At 38.1% G+C, this 25,845-nt stretch overlaps 2 protein-coding genes across 4 annotated transcripts in view; one reads left to right on the plus strand and one right to left on the minus strand.

Moving 5' to 3' along the window:
• Positions 1-25,845, plus strand: part of cd34 (CD34 molecule) — a 286,734-nt gene that overhangs the window by 69,686 nt on the left and 191,203 nt on the right. The gene's annotated exons all lie outside the window — the stretch shown is intronic.
• Positions 3,889-25,845, minus strand: part of rca2.1 (regulator of complement activation group 2 gene 1) — a 46,421-nt gene continuing 24,464 nt past the window's right edge. The window contains exons 17-28 of the mRNA XM_049580997.1: positions 24,956-25,135; positions 24,669-24,848; positions 23,058-23,237; positions 22,662-22,841; positions 13,230-13,409; positions 11,811-11,864; positions 10,673-10,852; positions 9,169-9,186; positions 9,034-9,081; positions 8,504-8,573; positions 6,254-6,314; positions 3,889-5,958 (exon numbers count right to left, since the gene is read on the minus strand). Coding sequence (XP_049436954.1) covers positions 6,254-6,314; positions 8,504-8,573; positions 9,034-9,081; positions 9,169-9,186; positions 10,673-10,852; positions 11,811-11,864; positions 13,230-13,409; positions 22,662-22,841; positions 23,058-23,237; positions 24,669-24,848; positions 24,956-25,135 — 1,331 coding nt within the window. The 3' untranslated portion in view covers positions 3,889-5,958. The remainder of the gene's footprint in view (positions 5,959-6,253; positions 6,315-8,503; positions 8,574-9,033; positions 9,082-9,168; positions 9,187-10,672; positions 10,853-11,810; positions 11,865-13,229; positions 13,410-22,661; positions 22,842-23,057; positions 23,238-24,668; positions 24,849-24,955; positions 25,136-25,845) is intronic.

Consider the following 25,845-nt stretch of genomic DNA (forward strand, 5'->3'; position numbering starts at 1 on the left):
TATACTACGACTTTTTTACATGATTTTGGACGACATACTATACTATGACTTTTTTTTACATGATTTTGGATGACATACTACACTATGACTTTTTTTACATGATTTTGGACGACATACTATACTATGACTTTTTTTTACATGATTTTGGATGACATACTACACTATGACTTTTTTTACATGATTTTGGACGACATACTATACTATGACTTTTTTTTACATGATTTTGGACGACATGCTATACTATGACTTTTTTACATGATTTTGGACGACATACTACTATGACTTTTTTACATGATTTTGGACGACATGCTATACTATGACTTTTTTACATGATTTTGGACGACATGCTATACTGACTTTTTTACATGATTTTGGACGACATGCTATACTATGACTTTTTTACATGATTTTGGACGACATACTACTATGACTTTTTTTACATGATTTTGGACGACATGCTATACTGACTTTTTTTACATGATTTTGGACGACATGCTATATACTACGACTTTTTTACATGATTTTGGACGACATGCTACACTATGACTTTTTTACATGATTTTGGACAACATGCTATACTATGACTTTTTTTACATGATTTTGGACGACATACTATGACTTTTTTACATGATTTTGGACAACATGCTATACTATGACTTTTTTTACATGATTTTGGACGACATACTATGACTTATTTACATGATTTTGGACGACATGCTATACTATGAAGATTTTTCATGATTTTGGGCGACATGCTATACTCTGACCTGTTATGTCCCACCCTTAGGCGGCCCTGTGGGGCTAACAAAACTCATCACTGACCCAATAATATCCACATCAACACCTCTAAAACAGTCAAATCCATGGGATTTATTAGAATGAAAACAAGTAGACAAGACGACAAAAACTCCCACAGTGAGAGGCAGCAGGACCAGCAGTCCCCACACCAGAGCCCCTCTCGTCTGCTGCTGGCACAGGAGCTCTTAAGCACCTTCTCCATGCCAGGTGTGCTGCACCTCATTAGGTAATGCAGCACACCTGGTCAGATCTGCAAAGGAGGGGAAAAAGGGACAGCAGCATAGAACACATACACAGCCGTAAAAGACGTTTTTTCATGATTTTGGACGACATACTTAACTATAACTTTTTTTTTACATGATTTTGGACAACATACTATACTGTGATGTTTTTTCATGGTTTTGGACGACACACTACACTATGATTTTTTTTTTCATGATTTTGGACGACATACTATGCTGTGATGTTTTTTCATGGTTTTAGATGACATACTATTATTTTATGACTTTTTTATGATTTTGGACGACATACTATACTATGACTTTTTTCATGATTTTGGACGACATACTATACTATGACTTTTTCATAATTCTTGAAGACATACTACACCATGACGTTTTTTCAAGATTCTGGACGACATACTATCATTCAATCAATTTTATTTCTAAAGCCCAATAGCACAAATCAGAATTTGCCTCAGAGGGCTTTACAGCATACGACATCCCTCTGTCCTTTGGAATTATGACTAATAATAACAGTAAGAGTAGGTGGCATCATATACGATGACTTTTCTTCATGATTTTGGACGACATACTATACAATGACCTTTTTTTCATCGTTTTGGAGGACATACTATGACTTTTTTTTTTTTTCATTTTTTTGGATGACATACTATACTATGAAAAAACGTGACAGGATAGTATGTCGCTCAATAGTATAGCATGTCATCCAAAATCATGAAAGAAAAGTCAGTGTCGTCCAAAATCATGAAAAAAAGTCATAGACTAGCATATCGCCCAAAAGGATGAAAAAAATCATGGTATAGTATATCGTCCAAAATCATGTAAAAAAAAGTCATAGTATAGTATGCCGTCCAAAATCATGTAAAAAAAAAGTCATAGTATAGTATGTCGTCCAAAATCATATAAAAAGTCATAGTATAGTATGTCGTCCAAAATCATGTAAAAACAAAGTCATAGTATAGTATGTCGTCCAAAATCATATAAAAAGTCATAGTATAGCATGTCGTCCAAAATGATGAAAAAAAGTCATAGTATAGCATGTCGTCCAAAATGATGAAAAAAAGTCATAGTATAGCATGTCGTCCAAAAGGATGAAAAAAGTCATAGTATAGTATGTCGTCCAAAATCATATAAAAAAGTCATAGTATAGCATGTCGTCCAAACTCATGAAAAAAAGTCATAGTATAGCATGTTGCCCAAAATGATGTAAAAAAAAGTCATAGTATAGCATGTCGTCCAAACTCATGAAAAAACGTCATAGTATAGCATGTTGCCCAAAATGATGTAAAAAAAAAAAAAAAGTCATAGTATAGTATGTCGTCCAAACTCATGAAAAAAAGTCATAGTATAGTATGTCGTCCAAAATCATGTAAAAGTCATAGTATAGCATGTTGCCCAAAATGATGTAAAAAAAGTCATGGTATAGCATGTCGTCCAAACTCATGAAAAAACGTCATAGTATAGCATGTTGCCCAAAATGATGTAAAAAAAAAAAAAAAGTCATAGTATAGTATGTCGTCCAAACTCATGAAAAAAAGTCATAGTATAGCATGTCGTCCAAACTCATGAAAAAAAGTCATAGTATAGCATGTTGCCCAAAATGATGTAAAAAAAGTCATAGTATAGCATGTCGTCCAAACTCATGAAAAAACGTCATAGTATAGCATGTTGCCCAAAATGATGTAAAAAAAAAAAAAAGTCATAGTATAGTATGTCGTCCAAACTCATGAAAAAAAGTCATAGTATAGCATGTCGTCCAAAATCATGTAAAAGTCATAGTATAGCATGTTGCCCAAAATGATGTAAAAAAGAAAAAGTCATAGTATAGCATGTCGTCCAAACTCATGAAAAAACGTCATAGTATAGTATGTTGCCCAAAATGATGTTAAAAAAAAAAAAAGTCATAGTATAGTATGTCGTCCAAACTCATGAAAAAAAGTCATAGTATAGCATGTTGCCCAAAATGATGTAAAAAAAAAAAGTCATGGTATATGTCATCCAAAATCATGTAAAAAAAAAAAAAAAAAAAAAAGTCATAGTATAGCATGTCTAAAATCATGAAAAAAGTCATAGTATAGTATGTTGTCTAAATAAATACATACTAGAAACTTTTTATGATGTTTTCACAACATATTATGGCAGTTTTGTATGATTTTTCCGTGACATAATACACCATGAAAAGTATAAAATATTAAAGTGTTTTTTTAAGACGATATATACTGACTTTTAATTATTTTTTTTGTGGCATACTATATGTCGTCATTTTTAAGGACAATTTTATGATTACACTTTGGCATACAAAATTATGACATTATTATGCAATAGTAGTCAACGTTCAAGAGCTATACAAGATGTTTCCAAGGTCCACCTTTAGTCTGCAGTCTGATAAATTATGCTATAGACAGTTTCCACTTAATTTCTCATGATTAGCTTAAAAAAATTTGGGATCTCTCATATTTCAGCTGGGAAGTGTAAGAGTTGCCCCATCGGCCATCAGAAACAAACATGAGGGCACCCCTTCCCATTGGTCAGTCTGAACCTACAACCCTGTAGCTGTGAGGTAACAGTGCTCACCACTGCACCATGCTGCTGCCTTTACAACTTTCAATAAAGGCCCTGAAGGGACTCTTTCAAACTTCTCTATTTCATACGTATGCACATTAAGAAAACACTGGGAACACACTATTGTCTGGTCAGTTGTGACTCAGGAGGCAGGGCAGGTTATCTGCTAATCACAGGGTTTGTAGTTCAATCCCCGCTGTCCATATCTCCCAGTGCTCCTTATGGTTGGTCAAACCTAGCCTCAGGTGTGTAAGAGAATGGTTGAATTACAGAAGAAAATTCAAAGCACAGTCCATGATTATGTTTATTTCATTAATTAATACAAAAGATAGTGCCAAAATAGCACTTTTCTGACTGCCTCAAAATCATACAAAACTCTGGAAATGTTCTGACACAAATTTATTTTAATAAATAAAGATAAAAAGCCAGGCAAGTGCAATTTTTTTCAAAGATCACAGTCTATACATCTTTGTAAGACACAGACACAAAGCCCGTATTTCAATACTCTTAAAGCCTGCCTCTTCTTTGAGTGGTGTGGGGGTGAACAAATACCAAACTGACAGTGGCAGAGAGACGTCTGCAAAACCAATTCTTTACGAGGAAAATAAATAATGTACTCATTTAGAACTTAATTTTTTCTATTTTTACATCATGGGAAACTTTTTTTGAAAGCTGGTGAAGCTACAGGACACGAAAACCAATGTGCCCAACATGACATTACACATGGCTAATTATTTAGCAGTAGCATTAAGCTAAGGCAGGCCTATAATTAGGCCTCCATTAACAAACACACAACAATTGACACACAACAAGCTAAAACACTTCATAATTTGCATTAAGGCATAAAGAGCATGCCTTCTGCTCAGGCACTGTGTGTTTGGGACAGTTTTATAGATCCCTTTGTTATCTCTGGAAAGGTGGAAGTTCAATCTACGTGATGGGAGGACGGGTTTATCGGCTATATGAGTGAGTGATTTTGCTGGTGGATTAACTATTTCAGCTACACAAATGTTGTCATTTCTGATATACAAAATAGTTACAGGCGAATCCACTGTGTTCTAAAGCATAAACTAAAACTGTTGAACTATGGCCGTCCTTACACCTGGTATTATGTGCGTCTTGGGTGATCCGATCCTAAGAGGACAGCTATATGTCTGTCTGTTCTCTTACTTCCACACTCTTAACATCAAATAAACACGTACATCACTTCTGTTTTGCAAATATCAAATGTGTTGTTTTTAACCGGACTGAGGTTTGTCATGCTGCAAGATCACGAGCTCCACACTGGGGATAGCTGCTAAGAGTCTGCTCACACACACACACTCAGTGACAGGGCTAACTGTCTGCATCACATGCTAACGTTACCTAACCGGTTTCAGAGAGAGTTGAGCTGTTTTGGTGTTGGTGTCTGTTCGTTTGATAGTTGTTGCTGTGTTAGCTTTTGCTACCTGGGCACATTTTGGAATGCTGGGAAGAAAGCTGCTCCAGAGACGGTCCTTCAGCACTGCATCTAACCTGTGTAATGGCAGCAACAGAAAGTTTACTTATCCAGTAGGGAGAGTCGGATAATCAAGGATGTCGTCTTAGCAGAAGGTCCTTCAATGTGACAAAATACTGTACACACTGCTGAAAAAATATGGCCATATGCAGCCATTTGATTAAATCTCAGGACGCATTGACAACGCACTATACCTTTACTTGGAGCTCCCCACCTGTGATCCAACTGTAACGCATGTTAATACCAGGTGTAAACAAGGCCTTTTGATTTTTGAATGTTTCTAGTCTAAACAGAAATAATTTAACCCTACCAGCTGTGTTTAAGGTCGAGCATGCATATATTCCTAACTGATTTTGCTTGTTTTAAGCCACTGGTGTAGCTGAGCTATACTGGTCAGGCTGAGCTGTGCTCTGAGCTACAGTGCAAACATTTATATTCATACAGAGCATTCAGGCCTCTGATAAACATGAAATCACATTCCTTCATTATAAGAGCACTGAAACATGCTGCTGTGATGCTGTCAAGGAAAGGGAAGGCATCCCAGACATTACTGATTTGAGTTATGCAGAATAGAGAAAAAAAAACCTAGTTATGAGTGACCTGTCAAAGATGAAGATTATTGTGGACTAACTACAGAATCCGCTTAAAGCATAAACATAGGATTGAGCTCAATTTGTTGAGGTTTCTGAATATCAGGTCGGCTTTTGATACTAATGGCCATGGAGTTTCTTCAGTCTGTGGCATCCATGTGCATGTGGACAGCACAAGTACATTCCAGGACAAGTCCTGTGACATTCCTCTTCTCAACCGACATTTTTCAACCCCAGCAACATTGGACCAGCAGGACCGCGATGCTTACTACAGAGAAAAAAAGAAGTAAAGAAAAGTAATCTAAATTAGACATGTTTAGGCAAAGTGTATGACAGTGATGAGTTTTAGGAGAAGTAGCACAGGAAGTGGTCCGACAGGTTAGTTAGCAGCTATAAAATTATAGAGAAAGGGAGGAAAATATTAGTGAAACATCACGGACAGACAGTATGAAATTCATTCATTCAAGCATCTGCCTACATCATCACGATTCCTGGTCATCACATCATTATCTGTTCATTTGGCATAAACGAGTTCAAGCGCCCTCGGCGGTCCATCCTCTTACCTAGAGTGCTACATCCTCTCCATCTTTTGGAACCACATTGTCAGGAATGCCGCTCCGAGAGCTGTAATCCAATAATGACTGGTCAACGTTGCAGCTTAGGCACGACGAGGTAGATAGGAAGCGAAGCAAGTTTAAGGAAGATCAGAGAAGCAGCCTCTTCACCCACAACACCACACACCGCCCATTGAAGGAGACCTCGCAAACACACACACACCACAGCCCAAATATCCTAATTTGTGTGGGTGTTACTTTGGGATGCAAAATGCTACCTGTTCATTTCTAACAGCAGAAATCAACAGGTCACCACAGCATCATCGAGGGCACTAAAGTTCAAATAGCAGTTTCATATTCCTGGTGTTCCAAAATTTAAAACAAGATCACTGTAAAAAAAAATAAAAATAAAATAAACCCCGCAATGTTCACGCAGTGTATGGGCTCTTCACATTGTTTACATAGAATACAAAGGTGAAGAGCACGCACCTCTTCTGCAGGAAGAAATACAGGACAGTAATAGCACCAAACACTCTGTTGTCACGTTGTCATCATATTTCATTGACTCATGGCCCAAGCTGTGAAACCTTCACGCATACTTAAGTTTCAAAACTTTATAAGAAGCGGTGTGGTAGGATTTATTCAAGTCTTCAATTTTGAAGACTTTTGAAGAGTCACACAAACAACTCTACCCCAACAGGAAATGAAATGTGTTTGCTCAGAAACGTTTCCAGAACCAAGACATACCAGAAACCACTACTTCCTGTTTTGCAGATAAAAATAGCCAATGTACAAACTGAATAAACCGGAAAGTCAATTTCAAACAAGAACTACAGACTTCTTTCTTACATTTTATGGCATACTGTGAGATGACATTTTTATTGAAAATTTAATGGCATAGTATACTATGACTTTTTTTTTAATGACATGCTGTACTGTGACATTTTTTATGCCATGCTATGACTTTTGCATACTAAATTTTTTGGGGGGGGGGCTTTCTTTTTTCTTTACTTTTTTTATGACAAACTACAGTTTGAAATTTTTATGATTTTTTTATGGCATACTGTACTATGGCAATTCTTGAATATAACATTTTTATTACATTTTAATGGCTATGACCTTTTTAATGACATGCTATCCTTTTTTTTTGCATACTATACTATGACATTTTTTCTGATTTTTTTTGGCATACTATGACAATTTTTCTGACATGTTATGTGATACATTTTTTAAAATGAGTTTTTATGGCATACTGTACTATGGTATTTTTATCTTTTTTTTGCATACTATATTTTGACATTTATGATTTTCTTTATGGCACACTATACTATGACATTTTCATGTTTTTGTTGTTTTTTTTTTTTACATTTTACTGGCATACTATGACTTTAATATATTTTTTGACATACTTTACTAAGCCATTTTTATGACATGCTATGCTATACATTTTTTAGGATTGACCTACTATACAATGGAATTTTAATGTTTTTTTAAAGACATACTATGACATTTTTATGACAATCTATACTACGACCCTTTTAATGGCATACCTCACATGGACATTTTTATGACATGCTTTACTATGGCATTGTTATATTTTTTTTTTGGCAAACTATGCTATGACATTTTTGCGACATACTGTATTTTAATTACATACTTTACTATGGATTTTTTTCTTTATGGATTACTATATTATGGCATTTTTAATGGCAAACTAAACTATGACTTTTTTATGCAATACAATAACATTTTTATGAAATTTTAATGGCAAACTATACTATATTTTTTAATAACTTTTTATGATATACTATACTGTAAGTTTTTATGACATTTTGCTGGCATACTATATCACTCTTTTTAATTACATGTTATACTATCACATTTTTATGGCATACTATGACATGCTGTACTATGACCTTTTATGGGATACTATATAATCACATTTTATATAAAATTTAAATGGCATACTAGACAATGACTTTACTATGACCTTACTTGAGGCTTTCTACTAAGTGCTTTGAGGGCTTACTACAGTGCCCCTTAATGACAACGTTGACACTGTGTGGTAGAGAAAACCCTTAGTCAACAGTGCACACAACTTCAACATGCAACACTTAATGGCACTTGACAAAGAGCTTAAACACTGTGAAAATGCTGACTAAATACAAAGCACTGAGATGTGAACAAAAGATGAGGAAGCCACGACAGTGACAAAGCCATTGTAAGGGTTAGTTGGCATAAATGAATAAAACGTGTTACCCTCGCTTTGTCTTGAGGCACGGGCATCCACAGAAATACCATCCACAGAAAACGAGGGCAACAATGACGACTATTTTGATAAGAAAAACAAAATTGATGTTTGAAGACGATGATGTAAAAATGACAGGCCATGAGGCCAACAAATGTAGTGTCATTTAAATGCCATTAGAAGTGTTAGATTGGTAATCCCAAAAACTTTATTTTATGAAAGTGCTCCTTAAATTACCTCTGCTCTTTGTGAGAATATAAATTTGATATTATTTAGCCTTACATGCACATTCCATGGCAAAATGGATATCATGTACAAAACACAAACCACAGTCAAATGACAAAATGAAACACAGCCCTTACTACATGAGTATATTCTTTGTTATTAGTTGACCCAAATAAGAACATGGTGCCTTCTCCAGAACTTTACGGTCTACTTTAACTACCCATATTTTTATTCTGTGGACACAATGATCTTATTTGGGTCAACATTATCTCTTTACATTCTTGATCTACTGTAAAAGGATGAAGTTGAAACTTACGTGTCAAACCAATACCCAACCCCAGAGCCAGGCTATTTCCATTATTGCCTGTAAAGAAAAAAATAGTGGTTTTGGTTATACTGCAATGCTTCTCTGCTACTTTTAAATAAATATGAGATTTCTTTGATGACTTACCAGTTTTGTCAGAATCAGCTGAAACAGAGATGAAAGTTAAAACATTGAACATCAAGTCCATCCACATATCCACACAGACATTATCAACTGGGCTCAGCAGTGTTTTGAGGAAACATTAACGTGAAGGACATTATGAGGAGATAACATGTTTGGCAACAGCTAGTGTGACTGCTTTGACTTAAACACAGTATAACTGCACGACTGCTCTCAGCTCTCCTCATGTTTTGGTCTTGAAATCAATTATATACCTATGATGAATGTAATTGTTATATGTATGTATGTATTTATTTATTTACATCAGTTGACATATTGTTTTCGCAAATTGGAGTGTGTGCAAAATTATGGAAATATTCAAGGTGGAAAGTTTCCATGGGAATTAATGGGAATAAAATTGAAACATTGGGGTTATTTGCTCAGTTGTATTTACCGATTCATTTGTAAATAGAAACTAATCTTTTACCATATCATGAATAGTTCATTAATTTGCCAAATAAATCCACTGACTTGTCAAATACATGCAATGTAAATTGGTGTTGTTTGAGCTACTTATCCATACTGAGTTTATTGTATACAGTAGATGTCAGTCAGCATGCCCCCAGTTTGGAGAAGCAGGCTGGAATACTGAGTAGGGATGCTCGTGATTAGACGTCTAAATGATTAAACGTCCGCCCCTCGCTAGTCGGAACCAGAAATATTAGTCGACTAAACCAATTAGTGTTTTATTCATGTATGGAGCAAAATACTTCTCATTTCAGCTGAAATTTAACTATAATTTAGATGTCGTTTTATTAACTTTAAAGTGAATTGCTATCATTTCTGTCAGATAATCTGCAAGGCTCAATGTGCCCCACATTTCAGAGGCCATTTATTTATATTAGATGTTATTTTAGTGGTTAACTTTTGACTGAGTTGCCATCATGTTCACATTCATACCGCACGGCACAAAATGTCTCGCACAGTGGCATTAAAATCTGACATGGTTGTTGAAGATTGTGATTAAAGGCTTCAAAGGACTCTTAATGCACACAATATTTTTTGGGACAATGTTTCAAATACTTAACAATAAATTGTGCTAAATTTTGACTGTTTTCTGAGTGTTTTTTCCTTTTTTTAGACTAGTCGACTAGTCTTAATTAGAATTTTCATTTAGTCAACAGGGAAATTAGTCGCAAGGAACATCCCTAAGGACGACCCTGAATTTATTTCATAGATCCATCCTTAATTTCATGGCATAAAGAACGGGCATTTGAGTGAGACAAAGACAAAGGAAGTGTTGCCATAGCAATTTCCTGACTTTTAAAATGTAACCACTGAGCAAAGGGAGAAAAAAACCTATGCAAATTTAATCTAAAAGGGAAACCGTGGAGAGAAGTATATAGAATGTTACGTGATACAACCTGTAAGAATATGATAGCATCTGAATTACTATAAATATGTTCATACATAACACGCTGTCTTTTCTGTACAGACCTAAACCAAGTGCTAATTGTCATTTATGACTTACCTTGACATTCTGGAAGTTTAGGTGACCACCGACCATCTCTCCCACATGTCAGGGTGGGCTCTCCTATCATTTTATACCCAGGTTTGCACTGGTACGTCACCAAAGACTGGTATCCATATGGGGGTCGAGTACCTCCAATCCTCTCCGCATTTTTAATATGAGGTTCTTTACATCCATGCACTGTAGGCAAAAAAAATCAAATGGAAATTAATACAACTGTTCAAAACAACTTTTTCCAGAGTATATGAGAGTATCAGTCACTGTTGAGTTTATAGGATAAATAACATGAGGCTATTTAGTTTGTTTAATAAAAGGACAAGGTATGGATCTGTTCTATAGGGAAGGTAACCTTACATGACTTCTGTTGTGATCTGGCACTATATAGAAAATAAAATGAAATAAAATTAACTTGACCTTCAAGGGGGGTCGGGGCACCCCTCAAATATAATGGTAGGGGAAACACTGGTATAGCATAATTTGTTTCGGAAAAATGGATTGGCTAACTGTTTATGGGTAAAATTAACACTTGGGAATGTTTGTTCTTTGAATGAATTTGAGTGAATTCAGTATCTTTCAGATTCAGATTCAGAATACTTTATTAATCCCCAGGGGGAAATTGTTTTTGGATTCACTCAAATTCATTCAAAAAACAAACATTCCCAAGTATAAATTATGATTCTTATAGATCAAGGTACAGTATTTGATCACATTCTTGCAGTAAATCGTCAAAATGCTACAAAAAAATTCTATAAATATCACAACCCTATTTACCTTGTTGCAAGAAAATAAACTCTAAATTCTTTTGTATGCTTCACCAGGACCATTTAACAGCATTTCCTTTACCCCAAAAATATGATTATAGGTTGATCCAAGATATAATCATATGGCTTTAATACTGTAAAACACCTCAGACTTTTGGTGTCATTCACCTCAAAAAGTCCTTTTTTGGCCCAAACAAAGGTTGGCTTATTTGGGGTGGCAGACGGGTGTGCTAAACCAATTAATAACTATGGGTGTAAACCACAAGTTTCATCACATCCTATGCCAGTGGTAGGGGAAACAAAGAAGTTGCACCATTTTATCATGTGACAAACACTATGGCGCTTCAGATGGTTTTGAACATTAACACAGACTTTACCTGATGGGGTGGTGGTGGTGGTGGTGGTGGTGGGGGGTTTAGGTGTGGTTAGTCCTACAAAAACATAAAGGGCTAATCAGGACAGTGTTACCAACACATAGATATATTTATTCACTTTGAATATGTTGTTGTTGGCTGTAGGAACTAATTAAAATACATTCCACACACACTTTATTTGACAGAGAAATTATTACCTCGCTGTTACCCCATATAATTGAACCCCCAACAGTCCAGCACTAGCTACGTTACCATGCTAGCTACATTAGCTATGGCTGATTGAAACAAACATCTGTAATCCTGGCTGTTTGATAATCCAATTGCATTGCCCCATCTGAAATATTTCCATGACTCTATTTAAGTACTTTAAAATAGGTGGGCCTGTATAGCAATATAGCCATACACTGTTAAAGCCCACTTTCCAGGCATTTGCAGATAAGTACATTTCAAGCACTTGCCAACGGAACACACAGGTAAGCACATACGAATACTCTGTAAAATGTCATGGCTGCACCCCTCTTCAGGAAAAGAAAACCAAAGATCATACAGATGTCGGTGACTGAATTTGACGTAATTGGATTATAATTTTGACAAGTCTGTATGCATTTATTTCTTGACATGTCAGATAACTGTTTTGTGACTTGGAGCTAGCACTGAGCCCACACTGTCACTGACTGCAGTCCCTGAGGAAATATTATTAGATTTTGGGAACACTGAAAAGGGCGATTTCAGAGATAGGCAGACAGAAGAGTCTCAGTATGCGTTTGAAGGATCTATCCAGGATGTCAAACAGACTCCGCAGCAAAAACAGGTTAAAAAGACAAAAACAGTTAGCAGCGTGAGCCCAGTGTGCAGATCACAGTGCAAGAGTGAAAGGGAAACTGGGGCATTGGTAGCGCAGTGGATAGAGCCGGCGCCCCATGTACAATGGCGATGCCTCGCTGCAGCGGTCGCAGGTTCGACTCCAGCTTGCAACCATTTCACCCCCATTTCACTCTATCCTGTACATTAAAGGCAAAAAAGCCTGAAAAAAAAAAAATCCAAAAAAAAAAAAAAAAAAAAAAACCAAAACAAAAAAAGAGTGAAAGGGAAACTTTCCCAATTTTCAACCAGCTGTGTGTCACCGCAGTGTGTGCAGATTAACAGTGTTTGTGCCCCTGGGCATATGAGGGAGAGCAAGAAAAAGAAACTGCTGCCATAGCAACTTCCTGATTTTTAAAACTTAACCACTGAGCAAAAGGGAGAAAACAAACCTATGCTAATTTCATCTAAAAGGGAAACCATGGAGAACATTATCTGATTAACCTAATCACATGTAAGAATGTGATAGCATCTGGATGATTATAAAATCATGTTCAAACATAACAGGCTAACTTTTCTTCACAAAACTAAACAAAATACAAATTGTCATTTATAACTTACTATGACACGTTGGAAGTCCAGGTGACCATTGGCTGTCTATTCCACATGTCAGGATGGGCTCTCCGATCATAATATACCCAGATCTGCACTGGTACTTCACTGTAGACTGGTGTCCATGAGGGGGTCGAGAACCCTCAGTCCACTCAGCATTTGCAATAACAGGCTCTTCACATTGAACCTCTGCAGACAAAAAAAAATTAAATGGAAATTATCACAACTGTTCAAAACTTTTTCCAGAGTACATGAGAGTATCAGTCACTGTTGAGTTTACACGGGGAAAATGTTAAAAGACTGGATAAAAAAATGAAAGACACTTACTGATACATGTGGGAGGAGAAGGCTCAAACCCTCCATCATCTGAACATGATATTGTTCTTGATCCAGAGAGTGTGTAATCTTGTTCACAGCTGTACTCCACAACTTCTCCATACTGATAGACTTCTTTATCTGGCCTGAAAGTGCCGCTCTGTACTGGAGGTGGGAGATCACAAGTCACCGCTGCAAAATACAAGTGACATCTTTTAGAACAGAGACAGACAATGAGCTTTTATTTTGTCATGTTGCTCGTATCAACACAGAGAGATTACCGACCTTCACACTCAGGCATCCTGCCCATCCACCCTTGAGCTCCACAGAGACGTGTGTTTTTTCCAACCAATCTGAAACTAGTTAGGAAATCCAAAAAAAAAAAAAAAAATATATATATATATAATAATAATTAACTAACTTCAGACAACAAATTTCAAGAAGGATCTGCAGGCCCTACTGAGCACCTGAGAGTACGTTTTTTTATTTGGAAACATAATTGGTGCTGACATTTTCCTGTTACGGTCCGGGAGGCAGACACCATCTCCACACTTAAGACTAGACTTAAGACTTTCCTCTTTGAAAAAGCTAAAGCTTATAGTTAGGGCTGGCTCAGGCTTGCCCTGTACCAGCCCCTAGTTAGGCTGACTTAGGCCTTGTCTGCCGGAGGACCCCCCTATAATACACCGGGCACCTTCTCTCTCACTCTCACTCACTCACTCACTCACTCACTCACTCACTCACTCACTCACTCAGCCATTCTGGATGTCACTAACTCGGCTTCTTCTCCGGAGCCTTTGTGCTCCACTGTCTCTCAGATTAACTCATATCGCAGCGGTGCCTGGACAGTGTGACGTGTGTGGTTGTGCTGCTGCCGTAGTCCTGCCAGATGCCTCCTGCTGCTGCCGCTGCCATCATTAGTCATACTTCTACTGTTATTATACACATATGATTATTGTCACACATGTATACTGCCAGATATTAATATATACTTTCAACATATTGTACCACAGTAACCAGAACTATGACTATAATATTATAACTTTCATTAATGTTGCTGTAAGCTACTGTCATTACTGCCTGTCCTGCATCTCTCTCTCTCTCTCTCTCTCTCTCTCTGTCTCATTGTGTCATACGGATTACTGTTAATTTATTATGCTGATCTGTTCTGTACGACATCTATTGCACGTCTGTCCGTCCTGGAAGAGGGATCCCTCCTCAGTTGCTCTTCCTGAGGTTTCTACCGTTTTTTTTCCCTGTTAAAGGGGTTTTTTGGGGAGTTTTTCCTTATCCGCTGTGAGGGTCCAAAGGACAGAGGGATGTCGTATGCTATAAAGCCCTGTGAGGCAAATTGTGATTTGTGATATTGGGCTTTATAAATAAAATTGATTGATTTTAGACTTAAAATATCATATCTGTCATTATATTTTAAAAACATGAATTATCAGAGTTATCAGCTTATTACTAACCCAGCGTTGCAATTGACCACTAGTTCATCACCAAACTCTGTCCCTTGAAGGTAGTCAACGTGTCCATTTGGCACTTCTTCAGCAGCGCCACAGTTTCTCCCTGAAAAAAGAAAACCCTCATATGGATTAAATTCCTCCGTTAAAATTGACTGGATATTATTATGCACAAATAATTCAACAGGCTGACTACTTCATATTATCAGTTACTCATCCAATCAAAAAAAGAGAATTTGTTCAAACTGGCTGTGAAATACTGCTGCTATTACCAATCTGAATGTAAAAATTACGTGCTAATATTTACTCTTGCATTTCAGCATCAAAGTACTCCAACTGCCAGCAGTACAAATAATGGATGGAGACCCTCCTGCAGACACGTAGCCAACAGCACAGGCAAAACTAACTTTGGTCCCATCTGGGAATGTGTTTAAAAGAATGTAATCGTCCTTCAAATTCATGTTGTTTCCTCCTATAGGTCTGATGCAGTCTTGAGCTATAATGAAAAATAGAGAAAGAAAAAGATGAACACAGTGAGGACAAGATAGCGTTAGACAAAACACAAGCTTGTGTATAATAACATACAGTATGCAGCAAGCTTATCTGCTCTGCTACTGACCTTTAGTTGTAATGACAAGGCCAAGACTGCTCAGTAGAAGGAAGTAAGTGGTATCCATGACGGTGTATGACAACTCTGAGTGAAGTCAGTGAGTTTTCTGGCAAAGAAAAACACAAACATAAGTATTGCAAAATTAAAAATTATATGTATTATCATGAACAATATGACACGGCACAACCCTAGTTTATACTAGCACTGATTCCAATCACGCAAAGCTATCTTCACAGAACACATTAAATTACAGTCATGCAAGCTTGTTGGATGGATTACTGAACGGGCTTACCAGGCACAGGCCCACTGGCCCAAAGTGTCAGGAGGCCCCTTGGCCTTCACTTGCAAAATGTTACTCAAATTAACTCGTATCAACCAGAAGAAGACTCAAAATGACCATCAAGAGACACATAAGAAACAACTAGAGGTGCAAATGAACCGCGGAGACACAAAATATCAAAAACAACCACACAGAGACACTAGGCAACTACAAAGAGACATAAAACAACCAAAAAAAGACTTTAGATTGCCTCAAAGAGACATAAAACTGCCTCAATAAGGCACAAAATTACCAAATAGCAACCCAAAGGGAAAGAATGCAGCAAGGAGACACAAAATAAGGGCTGCCCCCGACTAAGAATTTCCTAGTCAACCATTAGCCATCATTTAGGGCCATTAGTCGACTAGTCACCCGCATGTTTACGATATTAATTTGATTATTAAATGATATATTTTGGGCGGGGCAACACAATGGTTTGAGTTGAAGGTGTGAGAAAGAATAGTATCAGTAACGTTGTTAACACTGTGCTACATTACAGAGAAATACAAAACCGTACTAATGAACCTTCATTAATATAGGCCTATATTTTATCTCCAAGTGCACGTCACACACTGAGCGAGCCGCCTGTTAATGACGCTGTGGGCTAATGGGCATGTAGCTACTTCCATGTTTCAGATGATACGTCATGTTTGTAGTTGACCAGTGAAGATGAGTTTACATATCACCTTGGGTTCGTCCTTCACCTTCTCAAAATGATCCCACACTTTGGATTTCCTGCCCGACATGTTATTAACTAGCCTGTGGAATAACCGCAGGTACCAGCCCTGGAAATTAACCTGACTCCTGTCTGACTGCTGAGCGTGGTCACTTCCTGTGTCTGTCCTTTCAAATTAAAGTCACACATGGTCCACTTATATAGAATTTGATTTATTTTGACAAGGTGCAGCTCCTAACAGAGTTTCACTTTGTTTTTGTTGGGGGTTTTTCTGCGACTAAGCGACTGATAAAATCTTGCCAACTTAACAACCTTTCTGGTCAACTTATATTTGGTTGACTTTTAGGGGGCAGCCCTACACAAAACAAAATACACAAAATGACCTTACTGAGATACAAACAGAAAGATGCACAACGTCTACAAATAAATGCAAAACCACCACAACCACTTGCGTCTTGCCCCTGCCAAGGACTGGTGATGAGGCCTTTTGCCTATCTGTGCCGAAGGACGCCATTACCTCATAATCTGCCAATGCATGCCAGTTATCTTCAACTGTGAGTTACATTAAACTAAACGGTCAACTGAAGAGTTTAGGTTAAAATATCACAAACAACGATACAAATGTAGTCTCAAATGTATGTACACTGGTCACTTGCCAGTCTTGGTTGGTAATTGTGCTCAGTATTGTCCTTTGTCGCCAAACGTGACTCAATATAAATCAATATTAGCTTATTAGTGTGACGCTGCTTATATACTTTATCTTAACGGTTTTTTCACAGCTTAGCTGTAGCGTCAGCTTCAACTGGCAAATTCGGCACGTTTTAAAAGGGAGAAACACAAGAAAGCCAGCACAGCAGTAAAAGCTCACCCCGTATAATCAGTAACTTAACATTACCGCTGTAACGTATCACCCATGTTTTCCAAAGAGTGGGCGGTAACGAGTCGCGGTTAAACTAGCTGCGTAAACCGAACTCTAACGTCCATTTATATGTAAAATATGCCGAAATTACCTGTAGATCCTAAAGGTAATGAAATCCGCCAAACTGTGTTCACCTGACAGTCTGAATAAGCGCGTTTTCTCTATATTATCAAAGCGTGAAGTCACAGCAGTTCCTGTAACCCAGGCTTAGAGTTAAGCTAGCAGGCTAACGTTAGCTCACCAGTTAGCTAACGTAACATCGTCAACCGTTAATCCTTCGTTGTTTCCAGTCGTGTGTTACAGCAGTGTCGCTCTTCTGTTATCGGTTAATTTCGGTTAGAGCAGTTTGTTAAGGCACGAAACAGTTTTTGACTTACCCAGCTGAGTGTGAAGGATCACTACAATGGTCGCTGAGCTTCTGTGATCTTCGTTTCCTCCCTGAGCATGAACGGGTGTGACTTCCGGTCTGACATAGGCGTGGCTTTTCCATGTATTCAGTTAGTCACATCTGACTCACAGCAAAAGTCAAGTGAGCACGCTGTTAACCTCTATCCACGAAACTTCAATAAAACACTACAAACGTGTGTTTTTTGGACATTTATCGGTGCTAATAACTGATCTGAGTGTCTGTTATGCCTCAGCCTAGCTCCAAACAAACAGTAAATAAATGCTACATCAAGAAAACCCTCTGTAGCTGCTGGTGGAGTGTAACTAAGTATATTTATTCAAGTACCGTACCCACTACTTACTTGACTTCTTTACAAATTAAAATGTTTGCATTAAAACATAGGACAAGTTCATAAAATATGCTGCTTTGTTATAAGGGACTGTTCTTTATTTATGTGGCTGGGGTGGTACTTTTTTTTTTCTTTTTACCATTCCCTGAAGCTACAAGTATTTCTTTGAGTGTCCCTGAGTGACTGGCAGAAAATACATGACCCTCCCTCGACCATAAATTAGGCAGTAGATGTTTAAATCTTCCCCCTTGATGTTTGAAAGTGAAGTCATACATGTTGCTGAGTTCATGCAAACTGTTTATTTGTGGCCAAAGTTTAAATGAGACATAGAATAAAGTGATTTTGATGAAATATCACTGTTTTAAGATCACATCTGGTTTTGTTTTTTTCCTGACGGAGGCACTCATGGCACATGATGCGTCCAAGGACTGTTGAAATTTGAAAATCCAATGACAGTTTCTGTTTTTACAGTTTCAGCTACAATAAATGGTGTAATTTTTTAAAAGAAAACATGTCTGCGTATTTTCTTTAAAAGTCTGCAGTAAAATAAAAACAAAATACAGCCATTTCAATTTATATCCCCCTCCCTTAAGCCAAAATAAAAACATAAGCCCCTCCCCAGTGTTTCGAAAATAACTTGACATGCCTCCCTCTTTTGCATCACCCCTCCTCCCCCCTCATAAGTAACGAACAGTCCCTAAATTAAACTACCCAACAGATTATCCTCCTGAGACCCAAACTTTTGTATGGTATCCTTTTTTTAATTTCTCCTAGTTAATTCGGATCAATTGGACCCGATAAGTATAAAAAACACTGTCAATAATAATAAAGTCCCAATGTCCTCAGATGAGTACCTCCTAATAAACAGTGTCTTATCTCGTTACTGTTGCTAAATTGGTTCAAATTTGTTGCCATATCAAACTACAAACATTATTAATCATAAATAAACAAGTTTGAACCATAAAATGTGATCAGGTTTTGGACCTTGTCCACTTTTGAGTCGGGATCGGCTGCACACTGACTTGGCAGAAATGGCTGCCATCTTGTTTTTACATTAATGAATGAATTGTGCTCTTACTACCACTAGATGGCACAAAAGTGTCCACGAACGAGGACAACAGGTCTAAGTTAAGTAGAATGACGTATAAGGTCAAGTGAACCCAAAATGTGATGTCCTCATATGAGGACACAGGGTCTCAGGAGGATACCATTAGTTGATTAATCAGTTAGATGGCTGACAATTGGCAGCTATTTTATTAAACATTTAAGTGACCCTCTAGTTTATTTTGAATAATTTTTATGTATTGGGGGCATGTTTTAATTTCTATTTTTTTTTACACTTTTTTTTAAATAGGGTACTCTTTCTTTTCATACTTAAACTACATTTTCCTCATTATACTTTCTTACTTTTACTTAAGTTACATTTCAATGCAGGGCTTTTCTTGTCACAGAGTATTTTCACAGTGTGGTTTTTTCCTAAGTGAAGGAACTGAAGACTTCCTCCACCACAGCATATTACCATACAGGGCTTAAGAAGCCAACTGGGCACCCCTTCCTAGAGCTGTTTGGTCCATACGATGCAAGGACAGGGCACTAGATCTAAACGTCCTATAGAAAACCTGAAAGGACTAACGGAAGGTTTAAAGATGGCGTCGCTGTTGTGACTAATTTGCCTAATTTCAATGGTAACAATAGAGACCACTGGACCAGGCATTCACAAAGCGTGATGTAATGGTCCCTGCCCTGGCAGGGCCAATAAGAGGAAGTGATGTACTTCCCACAGAGCAACAAGTAATCGGTCTTTTTATAAAATGTTCCTCTTTCACTATTTTCCTCTCCTGCCCCTAAATCACACAGCCCACTTCCCTTTTATGTCACTACCAAGATCTTAAAAATAATACAAAGCTTGTGCAGGGTGGTTACGGAATCTTGGGAATGGAACATTTTATTTTTTATGATTTGGACAAACAAAGTCCTTTTTTACTTTCTAGTTGTAATAATGACGGGTACAATATTTACAAAAACCAGACAAACCCAACAGCCCACATAGTCTGAAAGTGACAAACAGTTTCTACAGTACATTGTAAGTAGTACAATATTAGGGGATTTGCAGCTTTTCACACAAGGAAAACGGATGGCTCCATCACAGTTACTGGACACCACAAGTTGAAGGATGATAACTCTGCTTTCTAGCTTCAGATCAATGGGCTGTTATAGGTAATATATTGTATTCTGTGTCCAGCACTGAACATAATCCTCCTTATCAAACTCAGTCAGTATATTTCCATGTCATAAAACAACTCATCGCTGATTCATTGTTTGTGCAACAGACTGGTTTCCTAATATCAGGCTGAAGTATTTGAATTTCTCTGAAGTCACTTTCCTTGTGCACACAGGCCTGCATCACTCATAAAATTTACACTCTAGTTTTACCTGGAACAAAGACTAAAGCAACAGCAAGCTTTACATTTTTATTTCAACACTCTCCGTCTTTGAATCATCTCTCAAATCACACTCATGTATCAAAATAAAGCCAACATACTCGAAGTCAGTGCTGCCACATGGCTTTTATAAGGACCGAGTGTTGATGGAGATAAGAGCAGTGCTGTTTGCGGTCAGGATCCGTGGGTTTGGCTTTCCGCTGTAAAACACCCATGGCCTCAAACATGCCCCGCCCCTGTTTCCTAATCTTCTATTGTATGAGCTGTTTACAAGGAAGAACAGAATGAAAATAAGTACTCAGGCTGACTGCATTTGCTTGATCTGTTAAAAATAAATTCACATTCTAACAAATCAGGAATGTTCACAGAGCAACAACTGTTTTTCATCATTAGCCATGGTCAACACTGCCAGTTGTAAAAGTTCTGATGTTTACTGATACTATTTCAATAAATATAAACATAAAGGATGTCAGGTATCAGTTCAAGGGGGATCCAAATGCAGACTAACAGGCATGTTGAATTTTTAATAAAAAGCGAGCTTTAATTCAGACGATAGAAATGATCCAGTACAGGCAGGTAACTAAAAGTCCAAATGCAAGCAGAGCCAAAACTAAATTGAAATTCTGAAAAAACTGAAATCCAAATAGCACACCAGGCAGGAAACGGAGCAGGGAATGACACCAGGAACACAGGGGTGAACACAGGATGAATATGGGATGAATATGGGAACATTACAGAATGCACACAGGACGAGCACAGACAAACTGACCAAGAACAAAGGGAAACACAGGTATATACAGTATCTCACATAAGTGAGTACACCCCTCCCATTTTTGCAAATATTTCATTATATCTTTTCATGGGACAACACTATAGAAATGACACTTTGATATAACTTAAAGTAGTCAGTGTACAGCTTGTATAGTAGTATAGATTTACCTTCCTCTGAAAATTACTCAAAACACAGCCATCAACATCTAAACAGCTGGCAACATAAGTGAGTACACCCCACAGTGAACATGTCCAAATTGTGCCTAAAGTGTCAATATTTTGTGTGCCAACCATTATTATCTAGCACTGCCTTCACCCTTTTGGGCATGGAATTCACCAGAGCTCACAGGTTGCTTCAGGAATCCTCTCCCACTCCTCCATGATGACATCATGGAGCAGATGGATGTGAAGACACCTTGCGCTACCCCACCTTCAGCTTGAGGATGCCCCACAGGTGCACGGGTGAGTTTAGGGCTGGATACATACTTCGCCAGTCCATCACCTTCACCTTCAGCTTCTTTATCAGTTGTCATCTTCTAGGTGTGTTTTGGGTCATTATCGTATGCGTGAACGTAACCGACGCAGTGACGTAGTGAGTGGTGTCCCAGTTCCTAGGTAAAGATTTCAACCCCTACCCCTTGATGCTTCATTTCGAGGGCCAAGGGGCAGTGGGCAAGGGGGTATTGGGATTAGGCCTAATACAGAACAGGTGTGAAGGGAAGACTCTGGAACAGGGAAGGACTAACGAGACAGGTGTGACAGAAAAGAGATGGAAAAACACACAAGGACAGGAAGTAAAACCAGACACAACACATAAACATAACAGGCTGACTTTTCTTTACAGACCTAAACCCAGTTTATTTATGACTCACGTTGACATGTTGGAAGTCCAGGTGACCACTGACTGTCTATTCAACATGTCAGGATGGGCTCTCCTATCATAGTATACCCAGAGCTGCACTTGTACGTCACTGCAGACTGGTATCCATGAGGGGGTCGAAAACCCCAAATCCACTTAGCATTTGTAATACGAGGTTCTTCACACTGAACCTCTGCAGGCAAAAAAAAAATTAAATGGAAATTAATGCAACTGTTCAAAAGAACTTTCCAGAGTATGAGAGTATCAGTCACTGCTGAGATTACAACAGGGAAAATGTTGAAAGGTTGGGGGAAAAAAGAAAAACACTTACTGATACATGTGGGAGGAGCAGGCTCAAACCTTCCATAAGCAGAACAATATATTAATCTGGATCCAGAGAGTGTGTAATCTTTTTGACAACTGTACTCCACAAGGTCTCCATACAGATAGATTTCTTTATCTGGCCTGAAAGTGCCGCTCTCTACTGTAGGTGGGGGATCACAAGTCACCGCTGCAAAATATAAGTGACATCTTTTAGAACATTGACAGACAATGAGCTTTTATTTTGTCATGTTCCTTGTATTAACACAGAGAGATTGCCAAACTTCACACTCAGGCCTAGAAAACAGTTTTTCTAATTTCATAACTTTTCAAGGAATTTCACGACTGTGGTAACCCTGAATTAGATTTATAGATCCATGCTAAAAATTTGTCATTTATGACTTACGTTGACATGTTGGAAGTCCAGGTGACCACTGACCGTCTCTTCCACATGTCAGGGTGGACTCTCCTATCATAGTATACCCAGGTTTGCACATGTAGGTCACCATAGACTGGTATCCATGAGGGGGTCGAGAACCCCAAATCCACTCAGCATTTCTAATGACAGGCTCTTCACACTGAATCACTGCAGGCAAAAAAAATATAATAAATGGAAATTAATACAACTGTCCTTAATGAAGGGTCAATTCCAAACCATTTACAGGCCTAGAAAACAGTTTTTCTTATTTCATAACTTTCTAAGGTATTTCATGACTGTGGTAACCCTGAATTAATTTCATAGATTCATCCTGAAGTTTTATATTTGGCATTTTTAGGGTTCGAGCCCCATGCAGCGCAAGGACCCTTTTGAAATGCAAGGAATTCTTCTTCTTGAAAAGTCATGAAACTTTGCACACATACCACAATTGGTGAAAAATTTGATATTTTAAGGGTCTCATGCTTCAGTGCAAAAAAATGGCTCAGTAGCGCCCCCTACAAAAATTCTATGAAGCAGCCCCCAAAGCTGGTTTAACCTACGTGTACAAAAATTGGGAGGCATATGTAACATCCCAAGATGTACAAAAAGTCTCTTGGAGCCATACCCTAAAGCCAACAGGAAGTCAGCCATTCTTAATGTAATGTGCAATTTTGGCCACTTCCTAGGGGTCTGACTTTAACAAACTCCTCCCACAGATGTGATCCAGTCGTCTTAAAATTTAGTGTGTACCATCCTAAGACACTGGACATCAAAAGTTGTTCAAAGTTTGAGTTTTTGTCAAACTGTGTGATCGTGGGGAGACGTCAAACTTCCATGTTTCCCTACCAAACAGGAAGTGGTTTGTAACTCCAGCATACATGGTCCAATCTGCCCCAAACTTCACATGTTTTATAAGACTCCAGGCCTGAAGTCAACCACATGCGCATTAGGTGTCATGGTGATTGCGCCACTGACTGGAAACAGGAAGTATGACTTGTTGGACAATTATGTATTGATTTACCTGAAATTTACATAGTGCGGTCTACAGTTGATTCACAGCAACATGACATATAATTAGTGTATTCTCCAGCGCCACATAGTGGACACAGAAAGTGGTACAAAATGTGAAACAGGTAATTCCAATGCCCACTCTCTATGAAGGATATACCATTTCACTCCTGCATGTTGACTTTTACAAAAACAAAGAGTGGCATCTGCCGGCATCCTGCCAGCACCCCTGAGCTGCATGAAGGTGCGAGGATCCAATCAGTGCTGCTTGCAGCTTTAATTTCAATGTTGTAATTTCATGACATATATATAATAAAGTGAGAGTAAGAAAAAGAAAGTGTTGTGATAGCAACTGGCTGATTTTTAAAACATAACCACTGAGCAAAGGGAGAAAACAAACCTATGCTAATTTAATCTAAAAGGGAAACCATGGAGGGAAGTATATAGAACATTACATGATTAAGCTAATCACATGAAAGAATGCCACAGCACCCAGATTGTCATAAAGTAATAATTTAATATATTCAAACATAACAGGCTGACGTTTCATTACAGACCTGAACTCAGTACTAATTGTCATTTATGACTTACGTTGACATGTTGGAAGTCCAGGTGACCACTGACCATCTCTTCCACATGTCAGGGTGGACTCTCCTATCATAGTATACCCAGGTTTGCACATGTACGTCACCGTAGACTGGTGTCCATAAGGGGGTCGAGAACCCCAAATCCACTCAGCATTTCTAATGACAGGCTCTTCACACTGAACCACTGCAGGCAAATTTTTTTTAATGGAAATAAATACAACTGTCCAAAATAATAGCTGAGTTTACATGGGGAAAATGCTGAGAGGGAGAACATTTTTTTTAAACACTTACTGATACATGTGGGAGGAGCAGGCTCAAACCTTCCATGGGCTGAACAATATATTGATCTGGATCCAGAGAGTGTGTAATCTTTTTGACAACAGTACTCCACAATGTCACTATAATCATAAGATTCTTTCTTTGGATGGAAAGTGCCATTCACTATTGTAGGTGGCAGATCACAAGTCACCACTGCAAAATAGAAATTGCATATATTAGAACCGAAATAGACACTAGAGTTATCATTAAGACGTTATTTACAAGTGGCTTTCAAATCAGAGAACACAGTCAGTTTAAACTGGTGGTAAAATATTGCTGCTATCAGGAATTTAAATGTAAAATTCAAAGTCATGTTGGGTTCTCCAACAGGTTTGTAACAGTTGACCATAGGTCGGTCCATGATCTGACCATTCTCTAAAGATGGCATCCAGACTGTTAGGTGTAAAGGTCTTCATAGATCTAGTGCTTGTCAATGAAGAGATTAGCTTTGGTAGTCCAAAGGCCGGACTTTATTTTATTCCAGATTGTGATGACCCTCTCTGCCCTGCCTGCCTTGTTGTGTTCTCCCTTGCACGTAGCAGTGGGCGTGGCTGCGGGTAATCAGGGAAGTGGCAGCACCTGAGCTCAGTGAGCTTTTAAAAGCTCCGGCTGCTCACTGCTCTTTCTCTTCCCCTTCCTGAGGCAGCATTTGGTTTTGGGTTTGGTTTTATCTTAGTTTCTGCACTCTACAACATCACACACATACATTGTTTCACTCATGCCCTCACCTACATCACTGACTTTACTGATTGCAAACACCATGTTTAGTTAGGTTCTTTTTCTTATGTTTATTTTTTAGCAAATAAAATCCTTTAATTGGCTTTCCTTGTGTATGTGTCTCCCTCTTTGTCATGGCCGTGCGG

This window comes from Epinephelus fuscoguttatus, linkage group LG7 (genome assembly GCF_011397635.1).
Source record: "Epinephelus fuscoguttatus linkage group LG7, E.fuscoguttatus.final_Chr_v1".
NCBI lineage: Eukaryota > Metazoa > Chordata > Actinopteri > Perciformes > Serranidae > Epinephelus > Epinephelus fuscoguttatus.